The following is a 15,011-nucleotide window of genomic DNA, read 5'->3' as shown; positions in this document are numbered from 1 at the left end:
GCCAATTGCGCAAAGCAATGTCCCACAAACAGTCATGGATTGAAAATGACCAATTTATTATTGTTTTGTTTTGGTTTTGGAGGGATTATTATTAGGCGTGTGGAGTAAAAAAACTTGCCCAAGGTTTCGCCCTCTGCCTGGAATTGAACCCAGGTCTCTCGCTTGCAAAGCGAGTGCTCTAACCACTGAGCTACAGCAATTCCTACAGAAGCAAACTTTCTGAGCAACTTCACACAGGAATCTCTCTCTCGCTCTCTCTGTATAGGGGGAGGGGAAAAAAAACTCCCTGTGGCTTCCAGTTTCAGCATCTAACTTGGTTTGGAGAGGAGAGGAGAGGCCACGTAAGCTTTCTTTACTGTGGATCGAGAGTGCAATGTTTTTTCCCCACCCCCCCACACCCTCCCAGGGTGGAACCAGCTGGTGCGTAAAAAGGGATTGGCCACCTGGCGCTGAGCTTTGTCACAGGACGCAGTTGTGTTGGTGTGGAGTGTGTGAGACACACACACACACAGAGGGTGACATTGTGTGTTGTTGACTCTCGCCATGTTTGGACTGGAGACTGTGTGATTTCCTCTGTCGCTGTCCCTGTGCAGACAGACTGACTGGCCTTCTCTCTCTCTCTCTCTCTCTCTCTCGTGTGTTGTTTGTTTCCAGGACTGAGCCGCCAGTGTTCAGTTGGTGCAAATAATAACCCTCTCCACCAGCACAAGTAAGCACTGCATCACATGCCCTATCGATTTGACAAAAACAGGAAGTACTGCGACATTTTATTTTAACTCCGCGAAAGTTGCATTCTGACTGTACCCCATCGCTGGGCTGTGGGCTTCATGTGGGTACTGTTTCGGTTTGCTGCAGCCCTGGTGCTGCCTGGTTGGACTTGAGATGATGCAGCTCCCTCCAACAGTCTTCTCATTATAGTCATTCCCAATTCTTATACTGTGTTGGCTTTTGTGTATGTAGTTACAGGCAAAGCAAACTGCTCATTGCTTAGTAACCAGAACTGCAGGATTCGTGAATATTCCATCTAGCTAATTTGAACAAGTCCAATTGAAGGAAAATTATAATATTTGGACAATGTAAACACAACTCTTGACAGTTTATGTACTACCGCATGCGCACTTACTGGCTGCAGTGAATTATGTATGGGCACTCTAAATTATTGATTGAATTGGATTAGATACCATTTATACAGTTTGCCTGCAACTCAGACTTTGCGCAAGTCATATTAGAACATAGGAATTTGCTATTCAATGTCCAGGACGCTACCCAGCCTGAAGGGCACTATATAGATTCAAGTTGTTGTTATTGTGTTGTTATGGTCCCGACTGATCCGATTTATATGAGTTTTATTGTATTTGTGTCCCAGGTATGCTCCGCACTCATTCCCTGAAGCATTTTCAAATTCCGCGTTACTTTCAAAACACAATTCTTACTTCTAATGTGGTGAAGTTTTCTACCTCAAAGGTATGTGGTCTTTAGACTAGTTACTGTGTTTTTAGATTTACCATAATAGAACTTAAATTGAGTACAAACTGTATTATATTTGCAACTATTTTGTCAGTAGGTTAAATAATTTATTCTAGTTTAACCTTTAAACTGTTGGCACCTTCCCAGTAAAGAATGGTCTGTCTTTAATATTTAACATATCCATGATATTTTGATTTTGCTATCTGACCATAAAATGTTTCATCTTTAAAGAGCATCTCTAATAGTATTCTATGAGATGAAAGTCAGTTCTAGTCTGTTTCTGGCACTATTTAGACATCTTAGCATCGACTCTATGAGAAGCATAGGTTGTGCTGTTACTTGGGTGTTTGTCCTACCCTGGGAATACCTGGAATTCTATGCTTGAATCCAGACCAAAAAAATGTTCCATGTCCCATCATGTTTTACATGCAGGCATTTCTGTTTTGTAAACCTCCAATTGTCAACAATCATACATTTTTTAAAAAAGTATGTATACATTTTGGGTGAAAGTAATGTTTTCTGACATATTACTTAAATAATGACGCAAATTATTTATTTCAATTTACAGATGATTTCATCCAGACATAAAAATGCAAGAAGGATTGAAGGACTAGATAAAAATGTATGGTGAGTAAAGTTTGAAGGTGTTTGATATTTTGCTGCATACATATACACACACACATATATATATATACACAATGTGTCAGCCTGAGCAAATTGGTTAGTTAATTTAAATAACATAGAAATCCATATGATCTCAAACCCAGCTGATACTAAATAGCTGTTTTAATATGTTAGCAAATTCTTAAGACTAACAACAAATATATTAATAATTTCTCTGATCTTGTAATGAGTTGCCTACATTGTTTGCTGTGGTTTCCTGGGACTTTTTGAATTCACCACAAAGAACCTTTTGATTGTTACCTACTCCCAGTTTATTTATTTTACAAAATCTTTGTTACATTTTAACAAGTGCAATCAGAAAAGTGACAGTGAAATGCAATTTCTTGACTGCTTCAGCTATTATTACAAGTAATAGTCATTATAAAAACTGTTCAGTTATTTTTGCAATGCTACTAGCAAATGTTTACTAAAGTTCTCTTTTCTTTTTAAATATTTTAGTTATACAAAACGCACATTCATAAATGCTGTTTATCATGCGGAATCTATGAGAAATTTGAGCTATATGAGGAAACTGTACAATTGAATAGATAGCAAAAACTGAATATTTCTTGTTCAATTCTTACTGATGAAATTTGAGATGAAGATACTAAAGAATATGCATTTTTTAGGATTGAATTTACCAAGCTCGCTGCCGAACCTGGGGTGGTCAACCTTGGTCAGGGTTTTTCAGACATGCCACCTCCAAGTTACATAAGAGAAGCCCTGGCTAATGCTGCCCTTGGAGAAAATTTTCTGATAAACCAGTATACAAGAGGTTTTGTAAGTTATTCTAGTCTCTCTTTCCTGTACATGAGCCAACTGCCCTTGAAATGCATCTGAGTATTTGATGACATGTGTTTCTGGTAACATCACAATAGCTGCTAACATTCATTGATGGATCTCTAAAAATGTGTTTTACTTTCGTTCTTTCCTTCCTTTCAGGGAAGCATTTGAATTCAATGTGAATTTTTTTTATACCTTTCAACCCATTAGAACAGTGAGAGGAATCACTATTTCCAATACAGATCCAAGCACTATCTGGCACCAACACTGAATATCATAAGTGCTGCTCTGTTCAGTTGTGTGAAATCTCACTGCAATCCAGATATAACTGAAGTATCAAAACACTCATTTTCGGATATAAACTTAGAAGTAAAAGTTTGGTTTATGTTTTAACCACTGAAAAATGGGTCTTGGGTTGTGTATTGCATATTATTAACAGCAAGTGATTCTCTCTGGCAGAATTAACATTCCACATGCTGTAATAATCACTACAAAAACTATTCTAAAGTATGGTTCATTGGAAATCTTCTCTGAAGCATTGATACTTGCACTCCACTGTACAACAGTGCCAGACAGTGGAGGTATGTATACCAGCTTTGTTTCAAATGCCACACGTTCTCCTATTAAAAAGGTATTACCTTGGAAGTAACTTTGATACATCTTGATTAGGAGACGAAATAAAGACAGGTAGATAACGCACTTTTTAAGTTCCCAATTTTTCATATATCCGCCATGTATCACATTTGGCATTCTTCAAACATTTGCTCATGGCTTGGTTGCTGGGATCCATAGCTTCTTTTGTAATTGTTCTGTCTCTACACTATTGTGCTTAGATGCGGGTCTTTGTATGATCTTGAGAGAGTTGCAAATCAAAGAGACAAACATTGTCATTAATTATCCTTTCAAAATCACTGCATGTTTGTTAAACTACTAATTTCTATTGTTAAAAATACAACAACAACAACTTGGATTTATATAGCGCCCTCCACGCTGGACGGCGTCTCAGAGCGCTTTACAGTAACGGGTCCCGGGGCCGAGCCAGGGGGAGGGGGAGGAAGGTGACCAAAGGTGCGGTCGAAAAGAAAGATTTCAGCAGAGACCTGAAAATGGGAAGAGAGGGAGCGAGACGAAGGGAGTGAGGAAGGGAATTCCATAGCCTCGGGGCATAGTGGCTGAAGGCACGGCCGCCGAGGGTGGAGTGGAGGACTCGGGGGACGAGGAGGAGGCCAGACCCGGAGGAATGAAGACAATCGGTACTGTTTTGAGGAGAGAGGAGGTCAGAGAGGTAGGGGGGGTGCAGAGGAGTGGAGGGACTTGAATACAAGGGTGAGGATCTTGAAATCAATCCTCTCTGGGACAGGGAGCCAGTGCAGTCTGGCAAGGACTGGGGTGATCGGGGAGTGGAGTTTCATGTGGGTGAGAATGCGGGCAGCAGAGTTTTGAATGATTTGGATTTTATGGATGGTAGTGGAGGGGAGACCGGCGAGGAGGGCGTTAGAGTAGTCCAGCCGAGAGGTGACAAAGGCATGGACCAGGGTTTCAGCGGCATTTGGAGAGAGGTATTGATGGAGACGGACGATGCGTCAGAGGTGGTAGAAGGCGGTGCTGGTGGGGGAGGAAAGATAATTGGGGGTTGAACCTGACGCCTAGGTTGCGTAGGGGTTTGGAGAGTTTTAGGGGGAGGTCTGGTAGATGGAGGAGGTGAGAGCCGTGAGATTTTAGATGTTGACGAGAGCCAAAGAATTGGCTTCCGTCTTGTCAAAGTTCAGCTGAAGGAAGTTTGTGCTCATCCAGCCCCTGAGATCTGACAGGCAGGCTGACAGAACATCAGGGGACTGGGGTCACAAAGAGAGGTGGAAAAATAGAGTTGGGTGTCATCTGCATACATGTGGAAATGTACCCCATGTCTACGGATGACATCCTCAAAAGGGAAGATGTAAATCAGAAAGAGGAGGGGGCCAAGGATGGATCCTTGGGGTACCCGCAGGTAACTGGGTGAGAGCGGGAGGAGAAGCCGTTTGTGCAGATGTACTACTAGTGGTTTGTGAGGTAGGACTCGAACCAGGCGAGTGCGGTCCCACTGAGGTGGATGACGGAGGAAAGGCGGTGGAGGAGGATGGCGTGATCGACTGTGTCGAACGAGGCGGAGAGGTCCAGGAGGACAAGGAGGCAGAGCGAGCCCTGGTCACAGATAGAGAGGATGTCGTTTGTGACTTTCATAAGTGCAGTCTCTGTACTGTGGGCAGGGCGGAAACCGGACTGGAGGGGTTCGAAAAGGGAGTGGGAGGAGAGGTGTGTGCAAAGTTGGTTTGCAACGATGCGTTCTAGAACTTTTGAGAGGAAGGGCAGGTTAGAAATGGGACGGTAGTGACTGGGGTTTGAGGGATCTCGGGAGGATTTTTTCAAGAGGGAGGTGATGACAGCCATTTTGAGGGAGGCAGGGACTGATCCGGAGAGGGATTGGTTGATGATGTCGGCTAGTAGTTGGCAGAGGAGGGGGAGCTGGGTGACAAGTAAGAATGATCTTGATGACAATTTGGTTTCGATCCAGTAAAATCACAGGTTGCAATTATACACTGCGACCTTGGTGAAGTGCGGATTTGCTTATAGTTTGCTGGGTACAGAACACCTAACTTCTGACCCTGACTAACTGGGTCCCTAAAAAAGCTCTGAGTCATCAGGTCGTACTGATGTTATGTTTTGTATTATGAGCAAGAAATTGATGGTATCTGTGACCCGACGAGCCAGAAATGGGAAGAATAAATAGCCTTTTTTTTCTCCGACACCCCTATTGTAATGTGGTGTCATAATATTTGGGGATTTGTGACAGGGTTATAACAGGGTTGCCCTAAACTGTAATTTGGTAGGTCAGGTACACAGATAGGTTCTATAATACTCCATAGGGCTTTAAAAAGCTGATTTTTACAAAACAAATAATACTGTAATTGATATTGCATCTTTCACTGACTGAATTTCATTTTATTCATTTGAAAATGTATTTTGTCTTTTCACACAAGGGTCACCCTCCATTAGTGAAGGGACTTGCTGAGCTTTATGGAAATATATACAGGCATCCAATTGATCCATATAAAGAATGCCTCGTAACTATCGGAGGATATGGTTCTCTGTTTAGTTCCATACAAGGTCTGGTCGATGAGGGAGATGAGGTAAAATAAACTTTTTTTCATGTTCCTGTACTTGAATATGTTACAGTGAAGTTAAGAGATGACTGATCTGTGAAATTGAAGAGTTTGTTTGCATGTAGTGCCACCATCAGGTACTTTCAAACACTGTAGCTACTATATTGCCTTTATTAAAATATCAAAATCCTAAATGAAAATCAGTAGGATTTTTCCCTACTCAAAGTGACTCGTGTCTACTGTCAGAATGAGATTTCCCAATAGTAAAGTTAGCCCAAAATTCAAATGAATTGGCTGCTCATCTCATTGTTTACGGGAAGTTCCTGGTGCAGATTAGTTGCCTATTTAACATTCACTTTCATTTCTAACCAATTATAATTTTAAAAGTGCTTTGGAATGTTTATTTTATGTGAAAGGTGCTATATTACTATATAAAAAAGTATTTATTATAATATCATCATCTATTCAAAGAGGTTTATTGGAGCTATCTTCCCCAATGGAATGAGATTTGAGACTGGTGAATTTTAATTTGAAGTCTATATTTAGTATAACTTTATAAGAATTTCCAGAGATTAGGGATGTCAGTTTAGTACCTGGCAGCTCTGGGATTGAACCCAGATCATAATACTGTGCCAATATGTTGTTTTTAGATTTTATTTTTATGAACTGGATTTAATTATGTTAAAATATATTTTTCACTTTTTAATTTAGGTGATAATCATTGAGCCATTCTTTGATTGTTATGAGCCAATGGTTAGGATGGCAGGAGGGATTCCGGTCTTCATCCAGTTAAAGCTTGTGAGTGCTCGATTGAACAAAACCATTTAACACCATATTTTACTATTTTATGATGGCGTAATATACCAAGAGTCGGTTTTCACAGACATGCAATTTAATTGTATTCTATGTATTTCAAGGCATACAAAAGACTTGTTTTAATTTTATTCTAAATATTTCAAGGCATAGAAAAGACTAATGCTTTGAATATTTATATATACAAATACAGTTAAATATTAGTCTTGGAGTTAATTAAATCTTTTGTAAAACTTATATTTCACTAACCATCTTCATTTTAAATTATTTTTTTCCTCCTGTATCTGAACTCCCTTTCCTCTGAATGCTATGTATTGCATTGCCATCATTTGGAGATGTTGGTAGGTTTTATAGTGAGATTAATAGTGGGTTAGAACTTGTCTTTGAATTTCCCCTTCTTTCGCTTTGGTGTTTCTTGTTTGATTGGTGCCTCCTAGATAATTGTGAATGAGAAAGGAAATATATTACGTGGATACATCCGGAATGCAGCTCTCTCTTGTAATACAACATTGTGTGGAAATCTGTAAGATCATATCTGAGTACATTAACTTTCCCAAGGAACCTGATTCAGTCTAAAACAAAGCAAGATCAGTGTCCGAAGCACTGACACTGAAAAGGCAACAGCACATAGAGCAAAGAACCAAAGTCCCATTCTTTTGCAGTCAATCTATCAGTGTCACACTACAGAACTCAATGGCAGAACACAGTAAACCAAAAAAAATTAAACCTTCCACATTTTCCCTTTCTACACTTATATAAATACAAGGTATCTGTTAGGATAATTAGTAACTACTCCAAGCCACTCTGCATCATTATTGTTTAAGGCTGAAAGAGATGATTTTTTTCTAATTACTCTGCCATGTGCATTAGTAGCTTTTGTTCAGGAGCTTTCGGTAGTTTTTAATTTCTTTATTGTACATGTTAGCAATCTGTTATATTGAAGATGTGTTTCGTGTTACAACAATGCTGTTTTTTTTAGAAGTCACTAAAAGAAGAAGTTGGACATGCAATATCCAGTGGAGATTGGGCCCTTGACCCTGATGAACTTGCGAGCAAATTTAATTCTCGGACTAAGGCAATAATACTTAATACACCCAATAATCCTTTAGGCAAGGTAAGAATTTCAGGTCTAAATTTATTTTATTGCAGAAACCTTTATTAATATGATATGTAATAGGAAATTTCCTCTCATTTTAATAACCCATCTATAGAATCTGCAATAAGTTGTCAATTGAAGGAGATGACCTTGCTATTTGGGTGTACAATCTTGTGTTTAGCTTGCTCCTTTAAGTCTTTGTGGGGGTATTATATAATATTTTTTTAAGATGTGCATCAACTATATGTTTTGTTGAAAATCTCTTAATAACAAAGTCTAATGCATTGTGGACCATTCTTTTAGATATTTAAAATGGAAGAACTGGAGGTGATTGCAGATCTGTGCATTAAGCATGATGCTCTCTGCTTCAGTGATGAGGTGTATGAATGGTTAATTTACACTGGACATCAACACATAAAAATAGGTAATGATGAATTAAAAATAATGTTAAGGAACAAAAATTGGCTTGTGCAGAATATTGAAAGTAATACTTTACAGGGGAGAGATGGGAGGAAGAAAATCCATATATTTTACTAACGTCTTGTGAAAGTAATCCTGGAGGGAACAAAGCTCCAAGGAGGTTAATTTATTTGTAAATCACATTAACAACAACAAGATTACATTTGTTTAGTGCCTTTCACGTCGGGAGGACGTGAATAGACAATCGCACAAAAATAATCTACCAGAGAGAAGATGCATTCCATGTTTTTTGCTAGTCAAGAAGTAACTTATTGTAGAGATCTAGATTGTATTTCAAGGCTAGAAAAACAGTAAACATATTCAGATATTTTTGAGTGATTATCTGCAACCAACCAAAACTAGGAGTGATGCCTATCCTCTCTCAGTTTAATTATGGATGGGTTTGTTATCCACATGCATTTTTGCACAAAGGCATCATGTTATAGAGGAACTCCTGTAGGCTTCCTATTATTATTAAGGATATGAAATCCCTTCTCTCTCCCTCTTCCTAGTCTGTCTGGTTTCCTTAGATTATTTACTGACTTCCAGGCTGGCTGGTAACATGCTCTCAATCCTCTTTATTAGCTTGCAACTATTTATGAAGAACCTGAGCCAATTTTCTTGGAGGTGTATTTGTTGCGAGTTTTCTGGAATACGTAAAAGCCTGCAGTTTGTATTTTTAATTGTTTATTCTTGCTCTAAATTTTAAGTAATATTTAAAACTTTGGGTATTTAAGTTTCCTAGTGCAGCTTACTCAGTGCTATAGTGACCCCAAATAGTTTGTGACTTATAAAGACAGTAGATTGAAAGGTCTTTGGGAAAACAAGGACCTATAACTAGTACTTAGTGCCTTGTCAAAAAAAAATCACTCATATTATTTTAGGACATAATGATGATTCTTGGATTTGATCTAGTGACATATTATCATAACGTCTCAAAGCACTTCACAGGATTTATTGTAAAGTCTACTGACTGTATTTATGAAGGATTCTACTCTTGATGTGTATTGTCACATAGTATTTAGCTGTTGATAACTTGCTGATAACTAATATAAAAGAAGTAGCACATTTATGCATCTGAATCCTTTCTTGTGTGTTTTCTTGCTCTTCCGCTCAGCCACTTTGCCCGGAATGTGGGAAAGGACAGTGACCATAGGAAGTGCTGGAAAAACATTTAGTGTGACTGGCTGGAAGGTATGTTTGGTAAATTATGATGTTTATCAAAGTGTAGAACATCGGTATAAGGAAAACAAAAGTGCCATACTATCTTATTGACATCTTTTATCAATATTGGGCGTATTATGACAATATTGAACAATCTAGGAAGATTATATGCAAGGATTTACCCATTCAACCAATAATATCCCTTAAACTCCAACCTCAGAAGATAACCTTTCATTCATTTGTATTATTTTTTTCCCACCACTCTTATTGTGAATGAAAGGTAGTAGAGATCTTTTGATACCTCTTTTCCATTGGTGATTTTCTTTTGAGACTTTTTTAAAATGCTGTTCATGAGTGCTCCATTTGGATGTGCGAGTGAGGTGCAGAAGGCCATTTTACCTGTTTTAATTGTACGTTTTCTTTGTGCTAATTATAATTCCAAGAATGGGCAATCCTTTATCTCCCTGCTTCCCCCCCCCTCTGCCCTCTACCCTCCCCCACCCCGACCCCCAGCTCGGGTCCGAAACTCTGTCATATGCCACAAACATGGTCTCATTAACACTTGAAGGCTAAAATTATCAATGCTTTTGTACTGGTGTGTAACTTGCATACCGTACTAACGGTTCATAAAAGCCTGTTAGTAAATTTCATGATCAGTTTTTACAGATGATAAAATAAAATGCAACTTGTATTTCTAAATTGACTTATACTTGTGTAACCCTTTGTGTGATCTTTTCTTTGCAGCTTGGTTGGTCAATTGGTCCAGAAAATCTGATAAAACATCTTCAGACTGTTCAACAGAACTCCCTTTATACTTGCCCTACTCCTATACAGGTGGGACTATGTAACCATTCATATGATGCTTGCTTTAGAAGTATCTGTCAGCAACAAGTTGGCTGTTGATAGATTAACCATTCATTACCTGCTATCAATATATTAAAAATTGTACATGCAATATTATATTGAATACCTTTTCAAAATTATATATTTTTTAAACAAATCCTGTGTATTGCTGCTGTTACAAACCCAGGAATTAATCTGCAGTCGAAGAATAAGGAATGCAGACCAGAGATCAAAGCTGCAAAAGTATCTTTTTCTTAAGATCAGTTTCATACTGGGCAGACGTCTCAGAAGACGTGATTAAGCACGATATCAAATGCAAGGATTATTATAAAAAAATGCAAGGATTCTATTTTGTGAGTAAAGAACTTTTTCGTAAATAGTGTTAAAAATTTGTGGCTTATCACCCACATACCTATAGGAACAGCCTCTGTATTCTTCTGCAACAAGAAATTGCACTGTTTTGCTCAGCTTATTCTCTATGTTTGCATCGTGTTTGCTTTCAGTTATATAATCTGCGATAACATTGCATGGTTAGGTACACGTTTTCATCAAGAAACATGGGTTTATTTTTAAACCCATGAAGATCATTCAGCATTGAAGTAATATTGCTATTCTATTATGCAGGAAGCTGTTGCTCAAGGTATTCTCAAGGAGCTCGGCCGTTTGCATGATCAAGAATGCTATTTTTATTCCCTACCCCGTGAGCTAGAAGTCAAACGAGATCGTATGGCAAAGTTTCTCCAAGTAGCGGGAATGAATCCAGTTATCCCTGAAGGAGGATTCTTCATGATTGCTGATATTTCTGTTCTAAGTATTTACTTTTACTTCTTTCTCCCTTACCAGATTATATACAACATTAATAACGCAATGTCAATGTTTGATCATATGTTTAGACTTTGTGTTGGCACCAGCATGGACACATTACTTGAATTAAAATATGTCCTTTGTATAGTGATATATTAGCCAACAGAGAATTTTGTTATGAATGGATAATTGGATTGGTCTGGTCATATGTGAGACTGCCTTTATACCCAAAATGAAATATTTACTTCAATGTAAGCGAACCCACAATTTTGAGTTTAAAAGTTGTCCAGATCATGCATGTTGGTCTGGTAGTGCTGTTAAATTCTTCATAAGTATTGGTAGTGGGATTTCCAAATACAAATACTGGTACTAAGCCACTTGTCTAGAACTGCAAGACACAAATACAAATAGCAGTCCAGAGGGTAGGGGCAAGAGTGGCAGAAGGCCCGCCCCCCAATAGTGGGGCGGGTGAGGTGGGGGAACGTGGAACAGGCAGGAGCCTGCTGAGTAGAGGAAGCAGGGAGGATGGTAGGGGGTTAGGAGGTTGCAGAGGTAGGGTGGAGCAAAGCCACGGAGGGCTTTGAAGGTGAGGACCAGGATCTTGAACTGTATCCTCTGAGTGATGGGAAGCCAGTGGAGTCGGGTGAGGATGGGGGTGATAAGGTCACGGAGCCTGGTGCAGGAGAGGCCACGGGTTGCAGATTTCTGGATGATCTGCAGCCTATGGAGGGAAGCGTTGGAGAGGCCAATAAGCAAGGAGTTTGCATAGTCAAGCCTCGAATGTTATGAATGCGTGTATGAGGGTTTTGGCGGCCTGCGGTGTGAGACAGTGGCAGAGCCAGGCAATGTTGTGAAGGTGGGGGAAGATAGAGTGGGTCATGGCATGGATGTGGGGTAGAAAGGATAGTTGAGGGTCAAACAAGGCACCAAGGTTCCCGACTGGCTTATTAAGGTGGAATGGGCATCCATGGATGGTGATGCTATCAGCGCCTGAGGTGAGGAGGCGCTGACAGGAGCCAATCAGGACTTTCAACTGAAGAAAGTTAGCTCTCATCCAGGAATTGATCTCTGACAGACATTCTGTCAGCCCAGCAGTGGTCCTGGAGTCGAGGGTGGTGGCAGAGAGGTACAGTTGGGTGTCATCTGCGTACATGTGGAAGTTAATCCCATGTCTGCAGATAATGTCACCAGGAGGGAGCCCATAGGAGTTGAAGAGGAGGGGATCAAGAACAGACATCTATACGGTTAGACATCTAAAGAACAGCCGTACCTACTAGGAAGATCCCAGGTCTGATATCTCATCTCTGCTGAGTTACCCAAGCTGAATCAGGGTAGTTGCGGTGCTCTATAGTTAGTCTCTGAATCTTCGAGCTATGAAACAGGGGAAGAAAAAGAATAGTTTTACTTCCTGCCACTGATCATTTTCTAGCAAGTGGTAAATGTGGGATACAGACAGGATTGGGTTTAGATGTGATGGCCCCCATGTGGTGAAAAAGCTTATCGACATTTGCTCTCCAGGCTTCTATGTGAAGAATAACTGCTTGATTGTATATTATATTGGAGGGCTGCCAGTGTTGGAGAGGGACCAGTGCTTATTTGATCTGTATTTGCAGTATGAGTCACCGCCTTCAGCACAGGAAGAGTATGGGGGAGAAAATGTGAGGGGGGGAAGGGATCAAACGAGTATTCTAATTTAAATTTTTGTAGAATGTGAAACCAGATTTCCAACGTCCTCCAAAAAAACTCCTGCAGTTTTAGTTTTCTAATTTGTGATTGTGAAGTGAAAATGTACTTTCGCATTCCCTCTAGATCAAGATCTCTCACAAGATCCCTCGGAAGCGAATCAGCCCTACGATTACAGATTTGTGAAGTGGATGATTCAAAACAAAGTAAGTTTCATTTCTTGTTGTAGTGCAAAATAGTTTTCATATTTGCATGTTACAGTTCAGACCAAAGAAAACCGATAAACTCAAAGAAAAATCAATGTGGTAATCATAATACAAATATATGACAATAATATTATTAAATGAAGAAAAGTAGCTAATTTGTTTCTATCCATGTGTGGTACACTCAGAATATACATTCTCTTCCAGCGACTGGCAGCTATACCCATGACTGCATTTGTCAGTGATCCGTCTAAGAGACATTTTGAGAAATACATTCGGTTCTGCTTTATCAAGGTCAGTCTATTGGCTTGCTAAAATGCAACTTGCAATTTGTTACATAGACTTCACAAAATATCATTAACTTTTAAAAAATAATAAGTGTTAATCTTCCAATTTATACAGAAACTTATACAGAAATTCCAACTCTTTTACAGAAAGATAGTACCCTGGAATCAGCAGAGACTATTTTCAAGAACTGGAAGCTGAAGACATAGCTTCATTAAATCTAGACAATATTACTGATCTTTGAAGAAGCAGAGTTTCTTATATCAAATATATAGAGTACATTGAATTTTCTTCATTAAACCACAAGTAGTTTTCAGGATGAGACTGAATATACAGTGAAATTCAATACCTCAAGGGAAATAGCTCAAATGACAACTTATCAGAGTTACCTAGTTATCCAAAATATCGTTGCTATTAGCCATACTGTATATTGGCCACTCTAGCGGTGTTTTATGGAATAATTAGCATGGCTACTAATACAACAACAAATTACATTTGTATAGCACCTTTCACATCGGGAAAACTTTCCAAGGCACTGGTCAATCAGGGATTTTGACCTGAGCAGGGGTGGAGGGTAGGCCTAAGAGGGTGACTGAAGGCGCGGTCGAAACATATTAACATGCAATATGCATGTTTGGTGCGTTAAGACAATGAAAACACTAATTTGAATTACCCAATAAAAGGGCATAAGATATTTAACTGAATATAACATAAGATATTGTTATCTCCCATCAAACACGTGGGTACTTGAATCGGTGTGGGACAGAAGTTTCTTAATTTCTTTAATTGTTTTAAATTCAAAATGCTTGCATAAGTCTTTAAAACATTTAGCTCATACACAAATGTAAGAAACTGAATAACAAATTATGCACTACCCAGAGTGACCAGTTATCAGAGGATCAGAACTAAAGTTTCTTACAGGAAATAGCTGGGATATTGAATGAATGATAAGTTATGTGGAGTTGAGAACTTATCCCAGGAATGAGTTATCAGAGTTTCACTGTACATTCACAAGAACAAATTACATTTGTACAGCATCTTTCACGTCAGGAGGACATCCCAAGGTGCTAGACAGTTAAGGATCCGCACCCAAGTGGATCAACAACACATCAACACAGTGAACCGTTGATTATCTGATATGTTCGCCCACAAAACAGTCAATTTACTTTAGAGTATATTCTGTGAAGCACTTTGAGATGTCTAGAAGACATAAGGCACTATATTCGAATGTAAGGGTTATTATTATTATGCTCCAGTAGGTGGATGTTCTGTTCACCTTTCAACATGCCTCACTCCCTACTCACCAAACACAGCTTCAACCTCCTGCTCCCCTCCGACTGAACTCCCAATTGCCTCGAAACATTGTTTTTTTGTCTGCTACCATCTTGAGTGCTTTCTTTTCTCTTCACCTTATAGACTACTGGGCTTGTAATCCTTGCCTCTTATATATCTTTGCGACTATCAGCTGGAGTTGTCTTTAGCATATCTGATAAGATTGTGGATACTGGGAGATTGTGGATAATGTGTTATTTCTGTCCACAAGAATGGGTTGGGACATTTTTAAAATGGTTTTACCTCAAGGAATGCTAATTTGTTTAGTTTGGCGTA

The 15,011-nt window shown here is 39.2% G+C and overlaps 1 protein-coding gene across 3 annotated transcripts; it reads left to right on the top strand.

Annotated features, from left to right (window-relative positions):
• The first annotated feature begins 267 nt into the window (after window positions 1–267).
• LOC103174679 (kynurenine--oxoglutarate transaminase 3) lies at window positions 268–13,636 on the top strand. 3 transcript variants are annotated; one of them, XM_042335819.1, is made up of 15 exons: window positions 268–341; window positions 655–709; window positions 1,367–1,464; window positions 2,036–2,094; window positions 2,760–2,910; window positions 5,931–6,080; window positions 6,765–6,851; window positions 7,846–7,980; window positions 8,266–8,386; window positions 9,539–9,615; window positions 10,330–10,419; window positions 11,053–11,239; window positions 13,042–13,121; window positions 13,326–13,412; window positions 13,553–13,636. In XM_042335819.1, the coding sequence occupies exons 3-15, from the start codon at window positions 1,369–1,371 to the stop codon at window positions 13,610–13,612; spliced, it is 1,380 nt and encodes a 459-aa protein (XP_042191753.1). In that variant the 5' UTR covers window positions 268–341; window positions 655–709; window positions 1,367–1,368; the 3' UTR covers window positions 13,613–13,636. The 3 variants fall into 3 exon arrangements, with proteins under 3 accessions (XP_042191753.1, XP_042191752.1, XP_042191754.1); XM_042335818.1 differs by lacking the exon at window positions 655–709; XM_042335820.1 differs by lacking the exons at window positions 268–341; window positions 655–709 and adding an exon at window positions 810–829.
• The last annotated feature ends 1,375 nt before the right edge of the window (window positions 13,637–15,011 follow it).

Source organism: Callorhinchus milii, unplaced genomic scaffold, assembly GCF_018977255.1.
Source record: "Callorhinchus milii isolate IMCB2004 unplaced genomic scaffold, IMCB_Cmil_1.0 Scaffold5, whole genome shotgun sequence".
NCBI lineage: Eukaryota > Metazoa > Chordata > Chondrichthyes > Chimaeriformes > Callorhinchidae > Callorhinchus > Callorhinchus milii.
The sequence above is the reverse complement of the archived record's forward strand: the minus strand, read 5'-3'. Positions and strand labels throughout refer to the sequence as shown.

What these genes read in the sequence shown, in the direction of transcription:
- LOC103174679 (XM_042335818.1), top strand. Translation starts at nt 1,369, where the DNA reads ATGCTCCGCACTCATTCCCTGAAGCATTTTCAAATTCCGCGTTACTTT. An exon ending in TCTTCATCCAGTTAAAGCTT is followed by an intron (nt 6,852 to 7,845) that starts GTGAGTGCTCGA and finishes TGTTTTTTTTAG; the next exon opens with AAGTCACTAAAAGAAGAAGT. An exon ending in CCAATAATCCTTTAGGCAAG is followed by an intron (nt 7,981 to 8,265) that starts GTAAGAATTTCA and finishes CCATTCTTTTAG; the next exon opens with ATATTTAAAATGGAAGAACT.